Source organism: Gasterosteus aculeatus, chromosome 11 (assembly GCF_964276395.1).
Source record: "Gasterosteus aculeatus chromosome 11, fGasAcu3.hap1.1, whole genome shotgun sequence".
Taxonomy (NCBI): Eukaryota; Metazoa; Chordata; class Actinopteri; order Perciformes; family Gasterosteidae; genus Gasterosteus; species Gasterosteus aculeatus.
The window spans coordinates 12,426,202-12,450,644 of record NC_135699.1 but is presented as its reverse complement, the minus strand read 5'-3'; the positions used below and the strand labels follow the sequence as shown (position 1 = coordinate 12,450,644).

The 24,443-nt window shown below is 46.7% G+C and overlaps 2 protein-coding genes across 3 annotated transcripts; both read right to left on the bottom strand.

The window, feature by feature from the left end:
• Positions 1-422: 422 nt before the first annotated feature.
• On the bottom strand, positions 423-3,094 carry cbx8a (chromobox homolog 8a (Pc class homolog, Drosophila)). Of its 2 annotated transcripts, none has more exons than XM_040191838.2 (5): positions 2,757-3,094; positions 2,590-2,633; positions 2,147-2,212; positions 1,773-1,839; positions 423-1,402 (listed from the first exon to the last, which is right to left on the bottom strand). In XM_040191838.2, exons 1-5 carry the CDS (start codon positions 2,823-2,825, stop codon positions 587-589), a joined length of 1,062 nt encoding a protein of 353 aa, XP_040047772.2. In that variant the 5' UTR covers positions 2,826-3,094; the 3' UTR covers positions 423-586. The 2 variants fall into 2 exon arrangements, with proteins under 2 accessions (XP_040047772.2, XP_040047771.2); XM_040191837.2 differs by having other exon boundaries at positions 1,716-1,839; positions 2,757-3,058.
• Positions 3,095-8,351: 5,257 nt separating this feature from the next.
• cbx4 (chromobox homolog 4 (Pc class homolog, Drosophila)) lies at positions 8,352-16,614 on the bottom strand. Its single transcript, XM_040191099.2, has 5 exons — positions 15,438-16,614; positions 15,306-15,349; positions 14,571-14,636; positions 12,581-12,647; positions 8,352-11,279 (listed from the first exon to the last, which is right to left on the bottom strand). The coding sequence occupies exons 1-5, from the start codon at positions 15,504-15,506 to the stop codon at positions 9,888-9,890; spliced, it is 1,638 nt and encodes a 545-aa protein (XP_040047033.1). The 5' UTR covers positions 15,507-16,614; the 3' UTR covers positions 8,352-9,887.
• Between the last annotated feature and the right edge of the window lie 7,829 nt (positions 16,615-24,443).

Below are 24,443 nucleotides of genomic sequence, written 5' to 3'. Positions count from 1 at the left end.
TAGTACAAATATAATCTTGCACGACAGGAATTATCCAAAGAGAAATGATGAAATGTCATCACGCGTTTTAGATCAGGGCCCGTGGGTCAATTATTTAAACACTCCCACTATCTTAAAGTTAGAGATACATTTTCTTGCAGAGTGAGATGTTTATTTAAAGTATTAGATATTATCAAGCTGCCTACAAACCTTTTTTAAAACGTGATTCGAAGGGATTTTTAAAATCCAGACTAACATGCGGTAAAACTCAAACAGTGTATTAGAATTAATTGTTGTTTCATTGGGGGAACGCTGGATCCATTTAGTTAGGTTTAAGAGTGGGATCATTCCACAAACTATATGATTTGTTTTTTAAAACAGTATATTTAAGAACAGCCTCAAAGAGGATAATCTTAACGAAAGGATACACAAAACTACACTAGTCACTTTCGTTTTTTATTTTCCCAGCAGCGTATTAAATACTTGTATTTGACAGTTACACAGGACCAAATAAAGCAATACAGTAGGCGTGTTAGTTGGTAGCTTGTTAAACAAATCTTTTTTATATCATCTTCCTCTGACCCACATCCAAAGCGCATGGCTCTACTCATCTCTTCTCCCGGAAAAAGCCTTTCTCGGTGCTGCTTTCTCTGACGGTGACAGTCAAGAAGTTCATGGTGACATCTGTCACGGTCACTGTGTCCAGACTGGTGAAACGGGGGGTCCAGGTCGAGGCCGGGCGCGTGGACTGGTCGCGGGTGGACTCGGACTGCGTGGAGGTGACGGCAGCTTGCTCCCGGGGCAGACAGAGATCCTTCGCCTGGTGTCTCTGGTGTTCTGCGGAGCTGCCGGACCGAGGAACAGGCCACCCGGGCAAACAAGTAGTCCTGTGCTCTCTCTCGTGCACATCTGGAGGACTGAACGCGCAGCCGTAAAACAGACCCGCGTGCCCCCGCGCGCCGCTGTGCTTGGGCGTTATCGTGGTCTTCTCCTGAAACCTCCTGGTCAGCTGGACGAGGCCGTGATCCGACGTCTCTCCGCGGTGGAGCAAGCGTCGGGACGCGCCGGACACACCGTGCGACCCCTGCTCCTCCGAAGGCCGCCCGCGTTCGGCGTCCGGCTCATCCTCGTCGTAATGTAAATGCAGCTTGGGTTTGCGCCCTCTCTTTTTGGGGAACCGCACGTCTTCTTGGAGTGTCAGAGGCGCCGGCGGAGTCGACCTGGGCCGTCTGTCCGGCTGCGGCGGCTGGATGAGGACACTTTCCCCTCTGTTGACCGAGCTCGGTGGGAAGATCGTAGGGAGAACCGCGCGTAAACCCTCCCGGGCCCTCGGGGTTATGACGGGCTCCGGGACGGGATAGGAAACCTGGATCCTTCTCGGAGCCTCCCGTCTGGAATCATACGTTTTTTCTTTGGCCCTGGCCTGAGGACAGAGGAAACACCGGAGAGGAAAACTTTGGAGTCTGAGGAAATTTAAAGTTTTAAGAGAAGCAGTTGCAGATGGCCGATACATTAACCGCTCGATAATACGTTGAGGGTGTTTAAGAATGCAAAAGCACAGTACTTAAATATAAATACAAACCAATGAAAGGTAAAAAGCAGAAGTCCAACAGTTTCAAAAATAATAATTAAAATTGTAGCCGTCCTGTGTTAGAATTTGTACTCATCGTCTGTATCGCCCCAGTCAGGTGAGGAGACGTAATGATACCCCGAGATATATCAAAAGATTCACCCACCTTCAAGAGAAATGTCTCAGGTTTGGGACCCCGAGATATATCAAAAGATTCACTCACCTTCAAGAGAAATGTCTCAGGTTTGGGACCCCTCTTCTTCGGCCCGAAAAGCTCCCTTTCTCGCTCCCTGGCGAATGCAAAGCATTTAACTGAAGCATTAAACCTCAGGCATTTACAAAGGTAGGCTACATATTTCTAATTAATTCGATAAGTACACGCCAATATTGGAGTGTTATAGGGTTTTAGTAGAAGTGAAGTTATTTTTAAAACAATGTACCCGTTTGTTAGAAAACGGTTGGACACATATTATGTAAACCGACTCAACTTGCGCTGCCACTTTCTACTTCCTTTATAAAAAAATACGACTTAAATGTGCAGCCCTAAGGTGTGATTCAAACGGACGTTATAGCGGCGGAGGCCTGTCAAACCCTCACCTCTCCTCGAAGGCGGCGAAGAGTCGCGCGTCCAGAATGTTTTCCTCGGGCTCCCACGTGCTGTACCTGCGTGCCAACGACAAGGAGGAGAGGACAGGTGTTTGTCGGCCCGTGCGTTTTGGACGACAGGCACGTCGGACTAAACTGCGCGTGCATGTAGCGGGCGGTTGACACATGGTGAACCCAGCCATTGCTAAAGCCAGCGGAGACAGAAAACGAACGCCCCCGGCGGCCTGAAGCGCCTGACGCTCGCGAACCCGGTTCAACGCGGTGCGCGCGAGCCCCACGGGGAGAAGGCTGGAGCGCGCTGCAATGCATTATATGATTTAAAGATAAAGAAAAAACATCCGTCTGCGGGGGGGGGGGGGGGGGGGGTGCAGTTGTGCGAGCGGCCGGGATGGAGCGCTGTGCCTCACAGCTCCCGCCCGAGCTTCGATACTCACTTCTGAGACCAGCCCTTCCATTTCACGAGATATTCCCAGCGCCCCTGCAAAAAAAACACAGATCGGCGTTAGCTTCAGGTTAGGATTTGCCCACCAGCGCCGTGCAAATAAACGGTTGCGTAATACGCGCAGACAGCCTGCGGGTGAAAAAAAAAAGAAGCAAATACCCGTCGGATTCTCCGTTTAATGATGGACTCGGCCGCGAAGACGCTCTCGCCGACAGCCGAGAGCTCCATGGTTCACCGCGCACCTCGTTTATTTCCGTCTCGTTTATTATTTTAGCCTTCCCCCGTGTCCTCTTCTTCGAGGTTGTTTTAATTCCTCACAGCGCATAACACGCAATCTGGAGAGGACGTCATCACGTCTTTTTTTTTTTTTTTCGTCTGTTGCCAGGCACCGCAGTCGGAAGGACGGATCGCGGCGGAGCACGTTGCGCTCGGTTGTCGCTACGTGCTCCGGGTGCCTGAGCGAAGGGGGAGGAGCCCCGCTGCTCCGGCTGCTGTACTGGAATGTCTGGCACCGCGAGGGAGAGCAAAATGCGAGGAGCCAATCCACGGAGGGGGGGAGGGGGGGGGGGGGGGGCATAGAAAAAACCCAAAGGAAGAAAATGTGTTTATTTCACCTTCTTCAAAAAATAATAAAAAAAGAGTTCATATCGGAGGACTGGTTCAACAGGCACAACACATCTAATCCCGAAGACATGTACACATAACAACTGTATTTATTAGTCTATATATTATACAGCAGGATTAATCCGACAGTGCGATTGAAATCAATGTCTTTAGAAGTGGAAAGTCGAGCATGATAATGTGCCAGAAAGGAGCATATGTTATGATATCAGTCACATTTAAGCTAAAAAAAAACCCGAGTAATACTCAGAGAAGCTTTGATTTTGATCTGATTGTTAAAAATAATTCGTTAACACAATGTGCTGCAAATCAGTTGTATTAACAGGTCCAGATTTTCAAGTGCTGAATATTAAAGAAAAATTCCACGTGCCAAAATGTAACATCATCATGTTTAATTGGATTACGATTCACGCATGATCTAGGGGAGAAACCCCCTTTGAAAAAAGACAATTGGTTTTTAATTATAGAATATACAGTACATATATGTGTGCGTATATATGGATATATAATATTTCACAAATCAAAGGCACACCAGTATTTCCCACCATGATTACATGATATTAAAAGACGAGCCGAATTAAAGAAAAGCTGGTTCATAACGACCGCACACAACTCAATTAGTTCTCTCAAAATCAAGTTAAGTAATCAAGTCTTTTCGCAGCCTTCTCAGGGGTTGAAGACGTTATTCCAGGTCCTTGATGGGTTTTGAGACTCGGAAAGCATTGAGTAACTTTCTGAACTGGACTCCATCCAGAAGCGCTGGGTGGGATTTACCTACATTTTAATTACATCATTAAATCAGATGAACTGTCTTATAAAAAAACTTAAACTTAAAAAAATCTTCAAAATACCGAGAGCCAATCAATGGAAGAATACTTTTTATACAGGTAGTAAATATATCTTAACAAATATTTAATTCAACCTTCTTTGATAAGATACATTTCTTCACGTGGGCCTGTTTTACTTTAAGATTTCGGTTATTGGTTATTAATATTGTTGATAGTATTCATATCATTTTTTTAAATGATGATGATTACTAAAATACATTTGGTAGTCTGATGATTTTGTTATTGGCGTTGTCATTGATGTGTTTTCCTTCATTATGTCTGGCGTTACCTCACAAATAAAACCCAACATATTTATTTGATTAAACATACCGCGTTTCTTTCTGTGCTAGGTACAATTATTATAAATAGTTGGAGTCATTTTCCAAAACACCAAGCTTTTCTGGTATATATTGATCCACCAATACGGTCGTGATCGCAACATTTACTCGGATTATTAATCATACAAATGAACCACAAACAATGGAGAGAGTAAGAGCCGAGCGGCAACTTATTTTTCATTAGGCCCAAGGGGTATTTACTGCATTCATGAGCTATTGATTTTGGAGTAAAATTAAAAATGATAATTACTGAATTAATTGAATTTGGCCTAAATTTTAAATGTTGCCAAAAAACACTCCAGCATGTCTTCATCTTCTAGTAAATCTACTGGCTAAAGCCTCCAGGTCCTCCAAATCACCCAAATCATCCGTAGCTGAACGGAAGGTCAAACTGCACGTTGTGAAATATTATAATTAATGAAGAAAATCCTCTACACACGGGCACAATACTGCACCGTTTAGATCGTCAGATTTCCTCCTTGTATTTCTTCCTCTTTTGCAGTTTTCCAATACAAACAATATACCACCCGTGCAGATGAATGTATTCATTACACAAATAAAACAATTGGGAGAGCATCTGCATCCACCATTAGAGCCTTTTTGTTGGTGCTGTAGGCCAGAAAAATAATTATTTGGTGCTTTTTTTATAAGACGTTGTAGCGTTCAACTGTGGATTCTGTTAAAAGAGGACGCATGAAATGAAAAATCCACAGGTTTATAAAACAAATTTACAGCGAGATCTTTGCATTATTGAAAAGTGTTGCGTACAAATTGCTCACTATTCCCTCTTGACCCGCGCTGCGCTCTTCATTAGCTATATGTGTTAATGATGAAATACCAACTTTATATTTTCCTAAAATTGCGCATAATTCAGCACGCAGTCGTTTAATCGACTGCAATAAATCGCGAGGTTAATTAGACGTTGGATCCTTTACGGCAGGTGTGGGAAACGAATTCGCCTCACGCGCGGGCAGCTCTGTCCGTCTTCATTCCGGGTCCCGTTAAACACGCGCCGTCTATAGACTAACACGCATTTACACCCTAATACCCGCACACACTTGTCCGCTGTCTGTTTAAACCCGCACCCGCCGCGCGGCAGACAAAAGGCGGCCGCGCGGCGCGGACAAAAGATGCGCTGTGGCCGCCGTAGAAATATGAACCACCATTTTGATATTCGCAGCCTGCGCGGACCGACATTTCCTGTCGGTGCTCCGGTGGGTCCGCGGAGCCCGCGCGGGTCGGTGTTCGGAGAACGAGGCGGACGGGGAAAACGGGGGCCGCTGCGGTTCCGCGTATTTGGCCGCGGCAGTTGAAGGAGGAGTGAGACCCGCGGGAGCCGCAATGGCGACGAGCCTCAACGCGAATAACCGCGGCTCCGCGGGAACATTTGGCGGCTCATTCTCCGATTTCTGGGGGGCGACTGTGGCGCGCGCGCGGCTCGCTGTGGCCACTCGGCCGGGCGACATGTTGGTGGAACACACATTTAAAACAACAACAAAAAAACAACAACCCCCAAAAAACCCACAAGCGAGATACCGCGAAGCCATTTGCAGCGCATTACGTTGAATTAGGAAGTACTGCTGCCTGATCGACCCCCCCCCCACACACACACACACACACACACACACACACACACCAGCTCTCATATGTCATTTCCTCCACTATGACTATTTTAGGTCACATCTATTTGATGGTGCGTCCGCCTTTTCTGGATTTAAAAATATATATACGTAAATTAAAGATCTGAGCCATTTCCCCTGTATTGTTTAATGCATTTGGACTGAAAATAGAGGAAGGTCCATTACATTTACCGAGCAGCGGGCCTCCTCCGGGTCACACGGCGGGATTTAAACGATCAGAACGATCCCGCCGATGTGACCCCGCGGGGCAAACACCGCGCGCGGGCTGAAGCCGACGCTGCGGGCTTCTGTTGGGTCCGATGATAAAGGGGGAATGTGAAACATCACACCTGCTCTATAAATATTACCCGTGTGCTTTCAGTTCCCTGCAGACGTATGGCTGACTGCATGGTTCAAATCCACGAATGCCTATAGAGGTATAGCCTGCGGAGAGAGAGAGAGAGAGAGGACAGCTGTGTGTTCGTGGGTTTGGAAATCCCGCTATAATTCACCGGTGGGCTATGAGTTCCGAAACTGAGAAATGCGTTATGCGTGTCTTTGGTCACCGTAGTCCCCAGTGGGCCTGCATGGAGTAATGGATTGTCCGTCACCATTATGCTTTTTCAGACTTCAGTACGCAACGGGCAACGGGCACGCGTTATTTATTTCTACATGGACCTATTTATTGTGATTTAAACGAGACTGCAGTGTTCGAGCTTCAAGTTAATTAACTACTGTCCCGATGGTGAACTTTGGTTTTTCGGTCAGAACTCGATTCAAATTTGAAGTTGAGGTAATCCTTGGGAAACTGTAGCCCTTTTGACCCAGATTGTCTGTGAGGTCTGATTCAAAATAACACATCTGTTAGAGTTACTTGGTGTTTTTGACGTACTTGTAAGCCAGAATACCAATGTATTAAATGTCTACCAACCTACAACAAAATAGGATGACAGGAAAGTGCAGAGAGAAAGAGTCATGGTGGAAAAAATAGCTACGCCTTTTGATTAGTGGGGAGTGGATATGTGTCATCTTTCTCCTCTTGTTCATGGAGCTGTTTGTGTCACAGTCATAAAAAGGCAACTCCCATGACTAAACTAAAGAAGACAGGAAACACACACACACACACACACACACACACACACACACACACACGCACACACACACACAGGCCTTTTATCACCTAAAAGCCTGTAAACAGTTTAACTCTTTACAGGCTTGAGATTCCAGTATACTGACGACAGCTTCCCAGATTAGAGGGCCTTTATTGATCCTTTTCAAGTCAAGTCAGTTCTAAGTTATTCTCTTTTGTTCACTGCCATGATTCTGGCACACAGGCCCACATGACAAATTGACCTCATAGGGGTCTACAATCAATCTGCACGGCACCATCTGTCCTTTGACCCTCGCTGCGAAAGAAACAAAGATAACAGGGACACAAAAGGCAAAGTGTAGAGACAATTACCGACATAATGCAGTTACAGTAAATGTAGACAATACTGATAAGACAAGACTGAGAGAGGCAAATGTCATGGAAGGTCAGCAAGTTTCTTAAGCTTGTCTTTTGAGGTCTGATCTTACCCCATTTGCTGTTTGCTGCTGCCTTTAATTGACCGTTTCTGCAAGTCGGAATCCTTAAAGACATTCTTAAATGACATTTTATTCTATTTCAAATCTTTTTTTTATCCTTCTAATGACTGTTTTTCTTCTATGTTTCAATGCATCAATGCTCTTAAATCTCCTTGCTTTACGTTTGGATGGTTTTAATGGTTTTATATGAAGCACTTTGAACTGCCTTGTTGTTGAAATGCGCTCTACGAATAAAACTGCCATGCCATGTGGCAGACTTGCTGCCATAGTGACACAGCGTTTTACAAGACAACAATGATCCGGAAATGCCAGGACCATGTTATTCTTATATCATATATCTGATACTCCTAACAGGCACATTCTTGTGGACGACCCATGCGCTTATTAGAAGTACGACGGACAAATACCGTTCGCGATGCCGCTTCTTGATAGAATCTAAGAGTAACATAACATGTTGTTTACATTCCTGCTCAGGGTCGAGATAAAGTACAAAAATAATGCACGGTAAAGTTTTAATAGCACAAGTAGCCGGTGCAGTTATACAGAGGGCCCTTTGTGCAGGATCGTTTGTGATTATGCAACACGATCTGTTTTGCGATTCACGGCTCACAACCAAGTTAGTGTTTCTGGTGTTTATTGTTCCATTCCTTCTCTGTATCAGCAGGAACGCAGGGCAGGAACAGCGATTCATAAATCTTTCACTGAACACACAAAAAAAAGGATCAAAAAGCCCATCAAACATGAATGCATAAACACATGTGGTTATTTCTCGCTCTTTATTGTGAAACATACCATCCAATAAGCTGTGCCAACAGCAGTAAGTCCACAAACTCCTGGTAGAACATACTCTATATCAATCATTTTGATTTCGAACCAAGTGCGAGAATGGTCATAAAGCACAAAAGAAGAAACAAAATGGAGCTAACAGACTCAAAATATCTTTTCAACTGTTCAATGAAAAGAATTAGCTTCTGATGCAGAGAGCAGCTTTATTACAACAAATTAAACGTCATGATGCTATATTTTTTATTATTATTATTATAGCATTTCAGCATTCATACTGGTTTGCATCAAACGTGCGTGGAAGGCAATTTAGACTCAAATGTAGGTTACATCCAACAGCTTCGACATTTGAATTTTAAGCAGCATAATCAAAACAGCTTGCACTCATTGGCTCGCTCGTAACAGTACACAAAGGCAGCCTCACAACTCACATTTAATCTGTGTAACGTACTCGTTACTCCCACAGGTAGTAATGCAAATAGCAATAACGTGTTTCATTTTTTCAGATAGCACAATGAACTCCAAAAGCAAAATGAGATGAATATAGCTACTGTCTGTGACATTAGGAGAGTCCTAATGAGACTAGCAAATGTATTTTAGTAACTCCAGCCACATGTGAGGTCAAAAATAAGTTAATAAATCATGATCCGATTATGGTGTGAATCAGTACATTGTCTTAACGGAAAGTCACACGTTTGATAAATGACATTTTCTTAATGGCAACAGGTCATTGAGATGTCAAATGTGAGTCCGTAGATGTTTGTGTGTCATAGTAATGGATCGGGTTGCAACGGCACATTCACAGTTTCGTTGCATGCCAATGGCAAGATGAAAACCCGACAAAAGAAGAAAGGACCGGGACAATTTTTTTTTTTTTACATTTGTTGACACATACCGTGCGTGCATGTTTCCACTGTAACCAGACACACCTGCTTTGTAAATTTGCATGTCATAGCTTATCCTGTTTTCTCAAACAAGCCACAAACAAAACATGCCAAGAGGAGACCTGCCTGTAGTAAAAAGTGAAATAAGACTTCAAGAGAACAACGTTTTGTTTCCTCGTAATGAAACAAGTCAACATATGAATATGTAATTAAGTGCTTTTAAATTGATCTTTGATCCCCATATACTCAAAAACATCCTCTCTACCTTCTATCAGGACCAAAATAAGTGATATTATTCATAAGAAATATGTATACGCCTTCATACATCCCAGGTTATAAGTTTGGTGCAGATATCAAAACAACAGCAAAAGTATCCCATTATGCTCCATACGACAAATAAACAGTATTTTTAAAGTGGAACACATCCACCTGAATGCATTCGCTCAAATCCTCGAGGGCACTTTCTTGGCTACGACGTCACAGAGGAGTTACAGTATAAAACATTCTAAGAAACATATTAAATTTGAATGATAAATTATAAATTTCAACATTTACAAAATTCTGATGTTTTTACATATATACATATGCAACAGGATTTATCAGTCACTGGTAGTAGTTCACGAATGGGTTCTTAGAAAGAAACAAATTCCTTGAATGTGACCGTGAGACTGTTTGTTGTGATGTCAGTGATTATTATATTTCCCATAAAGGGGGAGATGTTTGCTTCTTTAGATTCCTCTGTGGATTTGTGTGTGTCTTCTACCACTTGGGTTGGCTCAGTGACGGCAGGCTCGGGCTCCGCCAGTATTTCCATGTCCACCTGATTCTTATTCTTTGGGCAGCTGAGATCCATTGGCTCCTCTTGGCTGCCACCGTCCCCAGCCTCGTACGTATATGTGCTGCTGTGGCGCGTGCCACTGCAATGGAGGTCCATAGGTTTGTCCTGCGGCGGCGTGACCACGGTGCTGGGCACGCTGAAGCTCCTGGAAGTCAGGTAGGTTTTGGAGACGCTCCTGTCCTCAGCGGGACCTGATAGCTTTCGCTTGCGGTCGTTGGGAAAAGAAGGGATCCTTATCTCCACTAATGTTGGGGTGGGGATGTTGGTGTCGACAGACCATGACGTCAGTGGAGAGCTAGCGGTCAGCTGAAGGGGCAGATCGTCCGGTAAATCGGCCTGACCACGAGCCACCTCGGTGTTGTATTCCTCTGCTGTGCTCGGTGAGGGTTTGGAGAAATGCCTGTCCTTTGGGGAACACTTTATAGGGTGCTCTGCGGCGGGGAGGGAGCTGCCACTACAGAGCTGTTTTGGAATACCGTTCTCCGGGTGCTCCGCTGTTTTGGTTGTGTGTGCTGGATTGTTCTCCGACGGTTTGGTGTTTTGCGGTTTCACGTCGCTTGACGATTCGCTGTGTTTACCCTTAGCTCCGTGAGCCTTGTTGCTGTCCATATATTTGCTCATGACAATAACAATACGTCCATTCTTGTTCTTGTTCTTGATTATCTTCATTTTGCTGCTGACAGAGCTAGGCAGGGTTGCGTCTTTAGGATTGGCTTTGAGGGCATGTTCGCTCTCAGCGTCTTTAACAGCTGGTTTTCTAACCTCCACGGCCAACTCCTTGACTTTGCTCAAGCAGCCTGTGTCTTTGTCTCGAACCCATTTCTGCTGCAGGGCCAGCGGTAAGTTCCAGCCAGGATTTGCCGGTTTACTGGCCGGCTCCTGGACTTTGACCACCTCTTTGAGCCTGGAAGCCTGTGCGTCGTACATGCTCGGGTCAGGCTCATAGTGGTGGTGCTTTTTGCTGTTGAGCTGGTAGATGAACTTCTTCTTGCCGTTGGTCGGCTGGTCCGCGGGGACCTCCTGGAAGTTGGGCTGGTACTGATGGTGCTTTTTGCTGTTAAGCTGGTACTGCTGAGCTTGGGGGCGCTGGACCGAGGTGGGATCGGACACGAGGACTGCCTCCGTATCCGGAGATGAGTCTTCAAAACCTGCAGGGATACAGGATCGTCTGGCAAATGAGGGTACCTTGAAGAAAGAGACAAGACACCAAGTTTAACATCTCTCTGTTTTCATCAAACTAATAAATAAAGTGAGCCAAAAAGAGGGTTCTAATATTGAGATTGGAGTAAGTTATGAGTAATAACTAAAGGGAAATAGGCCACCTAAGTATTGCACTTGGTGGTGGGATACAGATGACGAAAAGCATGATGAAAAACTGATTATTATGACGTATGAAGCTCTATGAAGACCAGATACCACATTTCCCACAAAGCAACACTTTCCTATTGGTGTTTTACCTTTCCTGGCAAAGGAATATCTTTCAAGCACTATTTTGAAATACACAGTTTTAGGTAATATACTTGTGGTCTTCAAGTCCAAGCTTGAATAATCCCCATGACATCATACGGGCTATTTCTACCCCATGTGCCTGTTTTCCCCAAATTCCCCATTTTAAGATCAGAGTTCAAACAGCAGTTAAAAATAAGCAAACCTACAGGCTGAAAACGAGAAAGTTTACAAGATGCAGAAGCCTTTCCGAAATGGAAATAAACAAGCCAATCAGTGCTCAGCCTACAACCTCCCTCCCACCATCTTGTACCCTCCCCCTCCTCCTGTACAGACTGACCCTTCGGGCTGTCAAAGGAAAACTGCAGCGGAACGCCCAAGACGCTCCGGCTTTGACCTCGGGTCAGAGAAGTGCCACCAGACATGTCACGCTTTTTTCCCTGATCGCTGGCCACGTGTGACTCTGGCAAAGAGGTATCCCTCTGAGAGGAGTGACGCTGCATAGCAATCGGCTACGAGTGTCTCAAAAACATATAATCACATCGCAAAGGACAGAGGTAGAATAGTCAAAGCACGGGGCAAGTGCTACTTTCAGCCCCCTATTTTTAGCTTTTGTAAACAGGGAAATGAAAGTAAGCATTCTCCAGATACAGATTAACTTGGTGCAAAAAAAAATAGGTGCTGTAAAGCTGGTTTTCTTTTTCTGCATTTGAAGCTATTTAGACTTTAAAAAAAAGAATGAACATGCAGAAAAAATGAATGCACTCATGCGCTGCTTGCGTAACCTCAGGCAAAAAACCCTGTTTCATGATGAGTGAGCAGACAAATCCAGCTGTAGGAACCCACCCTTTCTTTGCCCTTTATTCCATCACTCAAAGAAATCCTAATGTTAATAACCGTGACCACAATGTCTGCAGCTCTTAAAACACCTGACAAGCCCAAACCCCCCTTTGGGCCTTTTACAGAACATTTTTTAATAAGAAGGCGTAGAAAAGCAGGATGCTTTTATATCATTTCTCATGAATGATGAAGATAATTACCTGGAGTAAAAGATGTTTTGGTTTCGGCCCCCGTTTGCGATATCCCAACATCTGTTCCTGCCTCTCTCTGCAAAAACAAAAAAGGTAATTACATTTTATTGTCTTCTATATGGAACATTTTATTAAAACTGACAGTGTTTACCTTGCTGGATTAAGAAATGAATTATATGACAAAGAAAATGAGAGGGTGGACATTTTGAGTATTTGTTAATCTTCTTCTACCTATTCAAGGTCAAAAATGGAATTTAGATTGGGAAGACTAATGAATGCCCACGTGTGACCTGCTGCAAAGCATTATGGTCCTTATTTGCATAGCTCTCCATGGTAATAGGCCCATTCCACATTCTCATTATCCAGGAGAGATTCAATTAAGGCTTGCAGCAGGGAAAATCTCTCCTTGTCTTTCAAAAATCCTCCCTCCCGCAGCACAGCCGTCCTTCTACATTCAAGCTCTAATTAGGGTTATGAGGGATGAAATAGCATAAATACAACAGAACTTCTGGGGTAAAACGCAAACCGCCACCCTTGAGCAACACTATGCCTATACACTCACTCGCGCTCACAATGCGAATGGAATGGATATCTGACAAATAACAAACAATTCTTGGAACTGTTTTTGTAGAGGGAGGAGAGCGGGAATCGTGTTATTGTTGTACTGACTAGACGGAGCATTCGGCTTTATCTGTGAAATATCACTCCCCATATAAACCTTGACTCATCATTGGCTCATAAATAACCAGCGGCGGGTGAAGGCCGGCTGCTCACAGGCTTCACCAGGCATGTGTAAATCCAGCCTATTGTAGGCCTCTCTGCTGCAGATGTTCAAACTATCAGAGCTGCCAGAAAATTGCCACAATAAACAGTCTACATTTTAATGCTTTAATGTGTGCGATTTCAAAAAAGCGTCCAACGGGGTGACCCCTATTCACAGAAGATTTGGCAATTACAGCCTCCCTTGTCGGATCCCCTCCCCCATCCTCTGGGAGCGGAGAGGAATCCGCACACACGGCGCAGAGGCAGCACTCCATGACCATCAGCGAAGAGCCAGACACATGCACACGCAGCCAGCCAGCCAGGGAATGGGAGGGCCGCACACTGGAAACGCCGGGGAGCACTGCGTGTCAATTAGCCGTGTCAGAAACGCGAATTCCTTTTCGTGAGCCATCGTGTCTTTACCCGGTGGCCTCGTGAGTCCAGCAACCCAGACAAGACGCTGTTGTGCACGTGCCACAGGGCTAAAATGACAGCAGCATTTGTATTCCTTGACATCTCAACCTCTGAGATTGACGTTGACATGTTTCCGCTTACCTGCGGGCCTCCATTAAGCCTACTCTTGACCCACGATTGAAAGCGTTTTGCAGGCGATGCCTCAATGCTAGCAGACGGTTTGGATTGGGGTGGAAAGCGCCATGGAGTCCGCCAGGAGCAGTGATGAGAATCCCACCAGGCAGCAGCTCGGCCCCCCCCTCACATGACAACCACAACAAACCGCTGCACTTGTGTCTTGCGCCCTGAATGAAAGCAGTGGGGCTCTGTGGTGCAGCTGCTGATTCAGCACCTGCCCTGCTTAAACCCCACACTCGCAAACAAGTGAAAATGCAATTATAGCCAAATATCTGTAGTGTAATCCACATGCGGAGCGTCGCTTTTCCATTGGTCCATTGTGCCCCTACTAGCAAAAACAAAGGAGCTACTTGGCACGTTGGGTCCTCCGCTTCCTGATGCAAAATCACGTAACGAATTGATAATACGCTACAATTTACGTCTACATCCATGCACACGTGACTTCCCTACCAGTATGATTCAGGACTGTTTTTTACCACCACATCCCCAACCTTTCCCCTGGGAGACCTGGGGAGGAATGGGGAGGGAGGGGTTGGGGTTGGTGGGTGGGAGTGGGGGTCAGTACTAGAGTTACTGGAGCGCCCCTCCTCCCATGCCCATATATGGCCGTGACTGAACTGGCCCGTCCTAAGTCCACATCTCTCACCTGTGTTGAAAGGCGACGAGGAGGCGCGGGTCGAGGATGTTTTCCTCCGGTTCCCATGTGTTGTATCTGTCGGGAGGAGAGAGAGCAACTGTCAGCGAGCTGTCACGTAGAAACAACCCCCCCCCCCCTCTCCCGCCCCCCCCCCCCCCCACCGAGCTGACACGCGGGCCCTCACGGTCAGTCCGCCGCGCGCACGGTTCCCACGTCTTCGCGACGACTGTTCAGCTCGTCGGTTTCAGTCAGTCGACAGGTGAGACATCAAAAAAATAAAAATAAAAATAAAAGGTGCGGATTTTAATTAAAGACCGCAACGGAGATTAGTCGCATTCCTGCAACGGCCGGCGCCAACCACGCGGACGTGCGACCGCGCAGAAGCAAACGCGTCAAAGACGGATTGTATTCGTCTGTATCTGCTCGCCAAACGGTCCTCCGGCACCGACGTACAGTCGGCCATCTTAGCACCACTGTCTCGTAAATTCGCTGGCAGAGCAGAAATAATTAAAACGGGATTACATGGCTGTGCCTACCCCCCCTCCCTCGCATAAATTAGTGAAGGCATCCGTGGATACACATACCGACCGCGCCGCGCGCACGCACACACACACACTCTGTTCGCGCACGCCCTTGTTGAATGGCATTTTTAAGCGACAACACTTGATTTGGATGCAAAAATGACCCATTCGTCTTTATTACAGCGGAGGCATTGCACGTGATGATGATTGCAGTAAGACTTACTTGGGAGACCAGCCTCGCCACTTGACCAGGTACTCGATCTTTCCCTGTGATGGGGGGGGAGGAAGAATCTGGTGAGGCTCCAGTCGTTTCGCGCAACATTTCAACGTCTGCAAACGCGCTTCCCTCTCTTACCTTGCGGATGCGCTTCTTTTCGATGCCCTCCACCGCAAAGACGTGCTCTCCGGCGGCGGGGAGTTCCATTCTCGCCTGAATCCGATCGCGGGCGGCGGGGGGGACGGGGGGGAGGAAAGTCGGTGAAATGTGTTGGCCGCGCACCGTCGATGCGCCGTCGGATCGGTGCGGTGCTGTGCGCGCTTGGTAGTTTTCCAGTTGTTTCCAAATTCAACTGTATTCCCTCCACCTCTCCTTCTCTCTCTCGCTCCCGCTCTGTCTCTCTCTCTCTCTCCCTCTCGCTCTCCCCCTCCCTCTCGCTCTCTCTCCTTTGCACACTCCACAGTCACTGGCTACGAGCGTACAAAATATTCACAGTGCGGCTGCGAGCAGCTCTTTTCGTGCAATAGCTTGAGCCCGATGCATGACGTCAGGAGGGGAGGGGGAGGAAGAGACCTTGCTCAGAGGTTGGGGTTTTATCCCGTGCGTGCTGGACTGCGGGAGGGATATTTGGACATTCAAATCAATCCCCACCTCTCCGTTACGGCACTGATGCATCAAAGCTACTCGTGCAGTTGTATTGATTGTTTGGATAGTAAGTCATGCTCCAACAGCTGATACACTATTCACGATTGGGAAAAGTGCTTTGGGTGGTTGAGTGTTATTCAAGTGCGTCGGATGTGCAGATGTTAACCAATGGTGTGAATTAAAATCCACATAAAGGCATTTTATTGCATGCAAAGCCTTGGAGGTGACAGCAGTGAGTCATCACAACGTGTTTTTCTCTCCAAACCGAGTCACCGATGAAGGACAAGTTCCCCTTTTTTTAATTTGCAACCCCCCATTGAAGCAGCACAGTTGTGCAAACGGCGGCTTGCACTTCGATTTGCTGACAGCGCCCTGCGAATATAGGTCACGCAAACTCATCGTCGAACCAGTGCCATGTCCTCTGGGCTCGACTGACATCAATTTGACACACAGTAGAGGGTTGCTGTGCAGCCATCCGCCTACCTGTGGCAACTTTCTATTGGCGGCAGAAAGCTCAGCTTGTTTCTATCCAAACATCAGTCCCACTGCCGATTATCGGTTGGTTGTCCATCTGCACCTTGACAATTTAAATCCACATGCATAAACCACATCGCCGGTGAGTATGTACTGAGTGTTGTAAATGTCAGCAACATTAAGTCATCGGATTTATGGGGACTTAATTGGAAACATGAGAGAAACCGCGCGTTCGTGCACCGAACCGCCTGTTCTTATGCGTAATTTTAGAGATACGCCCTGCACCATTATCCTTCAAACGCGCGTCACCGGTTTGAATTTGTTTCATGGATCGTGACCAAAGAGATTCGAACAAGCTAATAAAAAAGAAGAAACCCCCCCCCCCCCGATGCTTCGTGTGCTCCAAAAATAATTCAGCAGCACAAGGGTTAAACCTCCAAGCAGAGCGGCAGCGGCCAGCCTATTAAATACAGGCACGATATATCTCTGCCCTGCCATATAAGGCAATAGAGAAAAAGCGCCAATATATGGCATTTTACGCTCACTAATTCCCGCGTTTCTCTCTTGAAATTGGCGCAGGAGGGGGTCAAGACTCAAACGTAGGACACTGGCTCGATTAAAACTGTGTATTTTCGCCTAATTCCGGCGTTTTTCCTTTGCCCTTCAGCCGCGGCCAGGGAGCGCATACGCCCTGCTTCCCTAGCAACAGCATGAAAGGGGGAGAGAGAGACGCGCAGAGAGAAAGAGAGAGCGAGAGAGAGAGAGAGAGAGAGAGAGAATTTAAGTTTGTGACAAACAAACGAGATCTTAATGAGATGGCTCGGAGGAGCTGATGTTTCCTCGGCCGTTTCTTTTTGTTGGTCTTTGTGCAGATCTCAACGAATCGAAATGCACGCCCCAAATGATCTGATATACAGGAGATCATTGTACAGGAGATCTTGGTGATGGGAGGTGTCCTCTGGTCAGCTCTGTTTGTTCACCAGGTGCCCAAAATACAAATTATGTTTCATTTTGCGTTCCCGCCGAAGGGAATGACGCACACGGAGTCTGCGTCAAGAAAGAGATGATCATTTAGAAGATCCCACGGCTCAGCCCGTCGGAGCCTCTGATCTGATCACAGCTCGATGTGATATAAATATATTTGGTTGATCTTACAACAACAAAATAAATCGAAGGACTTCAGAAGAATGCGCTTCGGTCACCTGACAGGACTAAAGTGGAACCGCCTCAGCAACACCACTGATTACTTGTTAATTCACAGAGATAATGTGTGACGGTTGGAGGACCTTTCGTTCTTTAAAAGGGTTTTATTTCTTCTTCTTCTTATATTGGTTCGCCGACGAGTTGTGCGTCTTCACAGAGATCCATTCTCACCGGAGCTTTAACGACGGATCATCTTGGAAAGTGAAGCACCATGAGACCTCTTCAATATAATCTCATTTTCCTCTTTAGAAATAGGAATATTTAAAGTGTTGGTAATCCCAGGTCGGCACGCACTCTTAGGAATGCGCTCGGGTTACCACGTGTCCCTTTTTGCACTTGTCACCTGCGACTTTGACATTCAAGGTGTTGAAAACGGCTGCTGACAGGAAACAAACCCACATTTTTTCGCACTTCGACTGCCTGGAAATAAATGCCGACGCAAATAAATAGTCACAGAAAATAAATGACCAGGGTGCCGATCAACGTGGATCCGTGGCGATCAGGTGATTTGAAATGGTTGTTAAAAAAGACTCAATCTGAAATTCAAGCTTTGGATGTTCGTCTCCCCGTTTTGTATTCAGTTATCAGCGGTGTGAGATTGGCAGTAGATGAGTAACACAGATATTCGGACTACTTAGTGACTTTCCTTGCTGTAAACTTATTGAAATTTGTCAACTTTTTTTTTTTCAAAAGACTCTTGAAAAAAGCAAAAATAACTTTCGTTTTTTATTTTGTCCTTGCTACACCCTCAAGGTCAAAATGAGCTGTTATCACAAACACGAGGACGACTCAGGGTCAGCCGGTCTGTTTCTCATCTCCTGACTCTTCAAACAAATGGTTTCCTTTCATTTCGGTTCGTGTCAGTTCTTCACATCAGAGAGGAAGTGTTTCCTTGAAACAACGCAGGAGGAAATACACGTATGTTAAAGTCAGACACCTTAAGGGTGTCCTTCTAATGGTGAATTCTACACAGCAAATGAGAGGAAACGGTGGGCCCGTTAGAACGTTTGAGGGGTGTTTTTATGGGGGTGTAATTGTGCCCGTAAGAGGGCCGGGGTCAGGTTGAGTCCTGATCCCTGAACCGGTCTCAGCAGGAACCACGAGCACCTCAGCCTTGTTTTTTTTTTTTTTTTTTACCATTGCAAAAACACAACAATTATTTCGCCATTCTCGTTCTCGCTCTTGCGCGCACACACACACAGCTGGCTCGCTCGAGAAGAAATCCACAAAATGGTGGCTCAAGGGGAAGCCAGGGGGCCTCCCCCCCCCCCCCCCCCCCCTTCCCTCTCCCCCCCCTTGGCACCCAATCACCCACGGTGCCAAGAGTGCCAACTGAGGGAATGGAGAGAGGTGGAGGAGGGAAAGGAAGGGGGGGCGCTGGGAAAGGAGTGAATGTTGCAGAGGGAAAGGAGGGAAGGAAAACAACAAAAAAAAGGTGTGGTGGGAAAAGGAAAGAGAGGGACAAAAAAAAAAAAAAGAAGCCGAAAGAAGAGAAGGAAGAGAGAAAGTCCTCTGCGTCGGCCATAGCCGGCCATCCGATTCATTCCTCCACGGCGACTGCAGGGAAGAAAAGACTCGGTTTAAGGGACAGAATGCAAGGACGGGGTTTTAGAGGAGGCGAAGGAAGGGGGTGTTGCAAAAATGTTGAGAGGGCCCTACAGCCATTCTGGCGGCGCTCAGCAGGCGGTAATTAAGCTCCACTGTCAAACAGGCTGAAGTAGGAAGGACACACCGGGGAAACGCGCACACAAACGGCAAGAAGACGGAAGAATTAAGGTTCACACTGTTGCTGAACACACAACAGATTCCTTGTATGTTTGACATATTTTGGTAATAAATGTTTCCTGATTCCTGAAACCTCACTGACTGAATAACCGCAGCAGAAGCCCGATGATGCAAATATGCTGTATGATGTTCAAGCTAATTACGCTGTAGCAACAACTATCCCTTTCTGCTTTAGGTGAAATTTCCCACTCCCCTTGTCCGCCCCTGACATGTGCTTAATTATGATAATTGTAACAAATGAAAGCTATTAGGAAGCCATTCATCTTGGTGCTGCAGATTTTAATGCACTAGGAAGATGGGGTGTGGGTGGTGGGGAGGGGAGGGGGGGGGGCAGCGGAAATTCCTCCTCCAGTGTCATTGTCACGGCCATTGTTGTACCGAGGCGACAGGTCTACAGAGAGGGGTGCTCCTCTGCCAGGGTGGGCTCCCCCGCCTCTCCCCCCCCCTCCCCCCACCGCCTACTTGCCTGCACGGCTGCCGTCGTGTGGGGTTCACCCCCCCCTCGCTCCCCACCACCACCACCAACATAAGCTTCCCCCATTGATCCTACCCGGGAGCCTGTGCAGGAGGTTGGAGAGAAGGGAGGGGGGGGGATGCAAGGAGCACGGGAGAGCGAGAAGAGGAAGGGGGGTGGGGGCCTACACGGCTTCAAGGGTGGCGGTCGGGGGGTGAGGGCCGAGATCAGGGGCGGAGGAAGGAAGGAGGAGGTGCAGTGGAATTCTGGCAGAATGCGGCTGAATGCGCGACTCGTGGATGTGGCCACTGGGCCGCAGCGAGGGGGGGTGGGGGGGCGGCCTGCAGGGCCGGACCGCGGGGGCACGTCTGTGCCACTGTACGTGGAAATTATTCATTCACTGCCATCAAGGGTGGATAGTCCGTGGTTTTGTGCAGGAAAAGCACAATAGTGAGCACACAATGGCACGCCTCAGAGGACAAAAAATGAATAATCCACTGAATAATTGTTTGGATTTCTGCCTGTTCGAGGCAGAAGCAATTCCCTCCGCACCGGATGGGGTGGCTATTTTCATCGACATGGAGACCTTGCAGTAGCAGCCACAGCTCCTCTAAATGTGCTTGTGACCCAGTGCTCAGATTTAGCTCCCTTCAGTCTAATGCCATGCTAATGATGAGTGACGCAGGCCCTTATCCTGAGAGCCCTTCCCTCGCTTTTCTCCCCTCCCTCCGCCCCTCCCCATCTCCGGGGAACAGCTTATTTGCCAGTTTTTAATTGCATTTTAATTTACATGTAAGCCTGGAAGCACCGCGATGAGGAGCCGGCTTTCTGTTTTTCACCCTTCTTCCCTTTTCTTCCTCCCCCTTGTTTTCCTCACCACAGAGTAACGGTGAAGTGCAGCTTCTGCAGGAAGAAGAAGAAGAAGAAGAAGAAGAAGAAGAAAAGGCCAGATTGAGCAATGAGAACGACCAAACCGGGCGCGGGTTCCTCTTTATGAGGTCAGCCCGGGGTTCAGAAACAATCAATTGTCCGGGGGCAGATAGGAACATGACAGAGGGAAAGGGTTGGAAGTGGGGATTGAGTGGGGGGGGGGTCCAAGTTGATGATGTTGATGAAGCGGCCATCTCTCCATCAAAATGTAATAAGAGCCTGGCCGGACAGTGAGTTCGCAGATAGACAACTTTAATGTGCTCGTCTATCTATATGGAAATTCGCCCCCGCCGCCGCTTTTTCTTCCTCTTTTTATCCTAATTCTCTTTGGGGTTTCCAAAGAGCAAAGAGAAGAGAAGGAGCTTCGTAGGAGGAGCTGAGAGATAAAGCAGACTTTCTTTACTGGCGCAAAGAGCACAACAGGGATTTAGAATTTACACATTCGTGCTGCGGCCGAGCCATTTTCTGCATAAAAGGTGACAATCACTCAGAAACCGCCGTCCACAGCAGTTTCAAATCACATTATAAGCAAAGACAGCTCAATATTATCTATTGTTTCCTCGCTCACGTCCTTATTCCGTTTTTCCCCCTCTCTCTGCCTCTGCATCGAACAACTCGGACGGTTTACTCTCTTCTGCATATTCAAAGATATCTCACAATATGGAAAATGTTCCACACTACAACGTGGCTTTATATCCACCCCCCCCCCCCCCCCCCCCCAACACACTGATGGTAAGCCTGCCGGGACTCGTGCGAGCGTGCGTCACTCATTGGCCTGTCGTACGCTCAACACAGGAACTCGACGTGTGTCGCAGGTACTGCAGCTCGCCACATCAGAGCGAGACAGACCTCTTCCTGAACACAACGGCACAGGCGACCCGTTTGTCTGCTGCGTGTCCTAAATTGTTGCCGAGGTCGAAATACAGTCTTCATTAACACATATGAGTATTGATTGGGTGTCGGGTGAAAAACACATCTGTGCTTCTGGTTTAAAAAACTGTGCCGGTGTTTTCAACAGCATTCAATTCAAGAATAGGTTTCCTTTTAAACATCTAAAAACAAATCTACCTTAAAACAAAATCTCACATGTTGAAAGAGAAATTGTTTGGTGTAATTGTCGTGCTCTCTCTCCAACAAGATTTTTCCCTCACAAAATGAACAGTCGTCATTGTGTTCAAAAGATGGACTCTGAAGTTTAGCCAAAGCAAACAAATGGAGGGGGCATCTTCCAAAGGTCAAAGTATTTTTCGAGCTTAAGTCTTCAGTCTTCAGTGGAAAGAAAGAAAGAAACACAAAGAAAACAGGCATTTTAAAAGCAACTATTGGAATTTGAATCAGATAAGGGAGTGAATGGATCATATGACTATATTTATGTAATCTTTTCTATCAAATTTTAAATAATTAAATATTCCAAGCAAGGGCACTGTGTTGAGAATATTTTTTGTCAAATTACAATTTCCACGGTCAAGAAGAAACTTTAAACTATAAACCATCGTCTCCATAGGAATACATGTAGATTTATCGGTGGAGGAATCCCTTCCAACAACAACACCCAAGATCAGGGTTTCTAGAAAAGCCTGAATCAGCAGAGCTTAACATAATACCCCAGCGTCGTCTTTGTCAGACATAAGACACAGAGACGATTGCCTCGCTTACATGGGGCGTCCCATGTGTTCAAATTCGATACGGTTTCTCCATGATATATCTCTGTTGTCTTCGCGTGATGGTTATTTAAAGGGAGAGACATGGATTTTCTTCCACATACAACATAATGGCAAATCAATAGCACAGGCCATACGGGGAGGGTGGGCATTCCATACAGCAGAGCCTGAACGATGGGGGGCCAAATTAAAGTGGAGTTCTGGCAACAAAAAGGAATAGATGGATTTCAAAACTGCATTACATACCGTAGATAAATGTTGCATCATCCTGCTAATTTATGGAGGTGAATGCAAAATGTCTGATAATAATAATATCCCAAAACCAAAGTGACATTTTGCAACCTGAATTCAAAGAATAAATCCATTTTAAACAAAAGAGTTCTTTCTTTTTTTTGTACGCGCTGCTCAACTACAGCTGTGTTTGTGTATTTAGCGTGTGCTAACACACACGCGGAACACGATGACGGGTATGCTGATTTGCCTGCAAGGTCCCTGCGGTGGGTGCGAGCTCGCACACTTAAACTCACACTTATGCATGTTTTTCCCATGGCAAGACCTGTCAGTAAGCAGACGTCTAACATCAGGCTCTGAGCGAGGAGGAGGTTTGCACTGTGCCCGTGTCACTGTGTGTGTGTGTGTGTGTGTGTGTGCAGGAGGAAAAGAGGAAGACGGTTGTTATCATGACTTATAGATTGGACAGCAGTTTCCTACTGGGCAAAGGAGACAGGAATGGTTACACAGAAGAATGCTGGGGGTGGGGGTGGGTTCACGGCGCAGGGGTTTGCATGACTCCCCCACCTAAATCTCTAACCACCACCAGCAAGGACATGGAGAGAAAAAGACAGATGTCAAAAGGCAAGACGCCTGGAGGTCCTCTGTGTTTACACTTTCCATGCCGTCAGTCAGTGGCTCCTCTGTCGTCTTTATCTGTCACGCGGCTGGCAAGCCCTCAATGACTCACCACTCTCTGAAGTGCTGCGAACCTGGCTTCGCTGGGGGAGGAGGGAGGAGGGGGTGAGGATTGACAGCTAATCCTGCTTAATCATTGCCGCCACTGCTAGCCCTCGGGCACGCAAAGGACGTGGACGCTCTCAGTGGGAAAATAAGGGGATGTAAAACTTCCACACCCAGATACGGCGACAGCTGAAGTAACAGTTAGTGACTGTTCGGTTTTACCCCACGACCCCACGCTGACAAAGAGAAGGTTGTCTCCCCCGTGTCAATGCCAAGCTCTCGCCAAACTCCTTGGGTCGGGCCCTGCTTTCAAAGAGCATCTTTTGTGTTTGTGCAGCCTGAGAAGAGCGGATCATTAACAAGCTGTCAGTGGGATCCAGTTTTCTCAGTGTGAACGCGCTCAAATCCAAACGGATGGGCCTCGTGTTTTCATTGATCTGTGTGGCTGGAAATGGCTGAAAACAAAAGCATTTCTGCACGCGGACGATGCGTTGGCAACAAACTTCAGCTTCCTCCAGGCAGGAGAAAAAAGTGTTATTTTACACTGTGGCACTTTTCACACCTTTGCAGAAACTGCACACATGCACCGTGTGTGTGTGTGTGTTTGTGTGTCTATAATGATGCACCCAAGGCCACACATTCTCAGTGGGGCTGTGGCTGAAAGTGAATTAAGGGGGGGAGTCACGGTTTCATCGGCTTTTCCCTGGCACATCTTTCTGCAACTGCTCAATTGCCTGGTTGGAGTCTATCTGAGCAGTGAAAAAGAGAGGGCCTGGAGGAAGGGCAAGGATGTGTGATGTTAATCTAACACTTTTGAGCTCGAGAATGAGCAGCGTAGCTGAACTCACACCTTGCTATCTTCTGTACAAGGTCACGTGGGTGGAGGGCCGTTTGTTGTTGTTTTGTAGCTCTGGATGTCCTCAATCACAAAGAATTTAAGCTGGGTTTCAAAAACATCAATGAGGCAAAACATGCAATCACTGGTGGAGAAAAAAAAACGTAGAGTCAAATTGATGCAAATAGGGAGACAGGCTTCTG

What these genes read in the sequence shown, in the direction of transcription:
- cbx8a (XM_040191837.2), bottom strand. Translation starts at nt 2,825, where the DNA reads ATGGAGCTCTCGGCTGTCGGCGAGAGCGTCTTCGCGGCCGAGTCCATC. An exon ending in TGGAAGGGCTGGTCTCAGAA is followed by an intron (nt 2,213 to 2,589) that starts GTGAGTATCGAA and finishes GTTGGCACGCAG; the next exon opens with GTACAGCACGTGGGAGCCCG. An exon ending in TTCGCCGCCTTCGAGGAGAG is followed by an intron (nt 1,840 to 2,146) that starts GTGAGGGTTTGA and finishes TGCATTCGCCAG; the next exon opens with GGAGCGAGAAAGGGAGCTTT.
- cbx4 (XM_040191099.2), bottom strand. Translation starts at nt 15,506, where the DNA reads ATGGAACTCCCCGCCGCCGGAGAGCACGTCTTTGCGGTGGAGGGCATC. An exon ending in AAAAGAAGCGCATCCGCAAG is followed by an intron (nt 15,350 to 15,437) that starts GTAAGAGAGGGA and finishes CCCCCATCACAG; the next exon opens with GGAAAGATCGAGTACCTGGT. An exon ending in CAAAACATCTTTTACTCCAG is followed by an intron (nt 11,280 to 12,580) that starts GTAATTATCTTC and finishes TCTTTCTTCAAG; the next exon opens with GTACCCTCATTTGCCAGACG.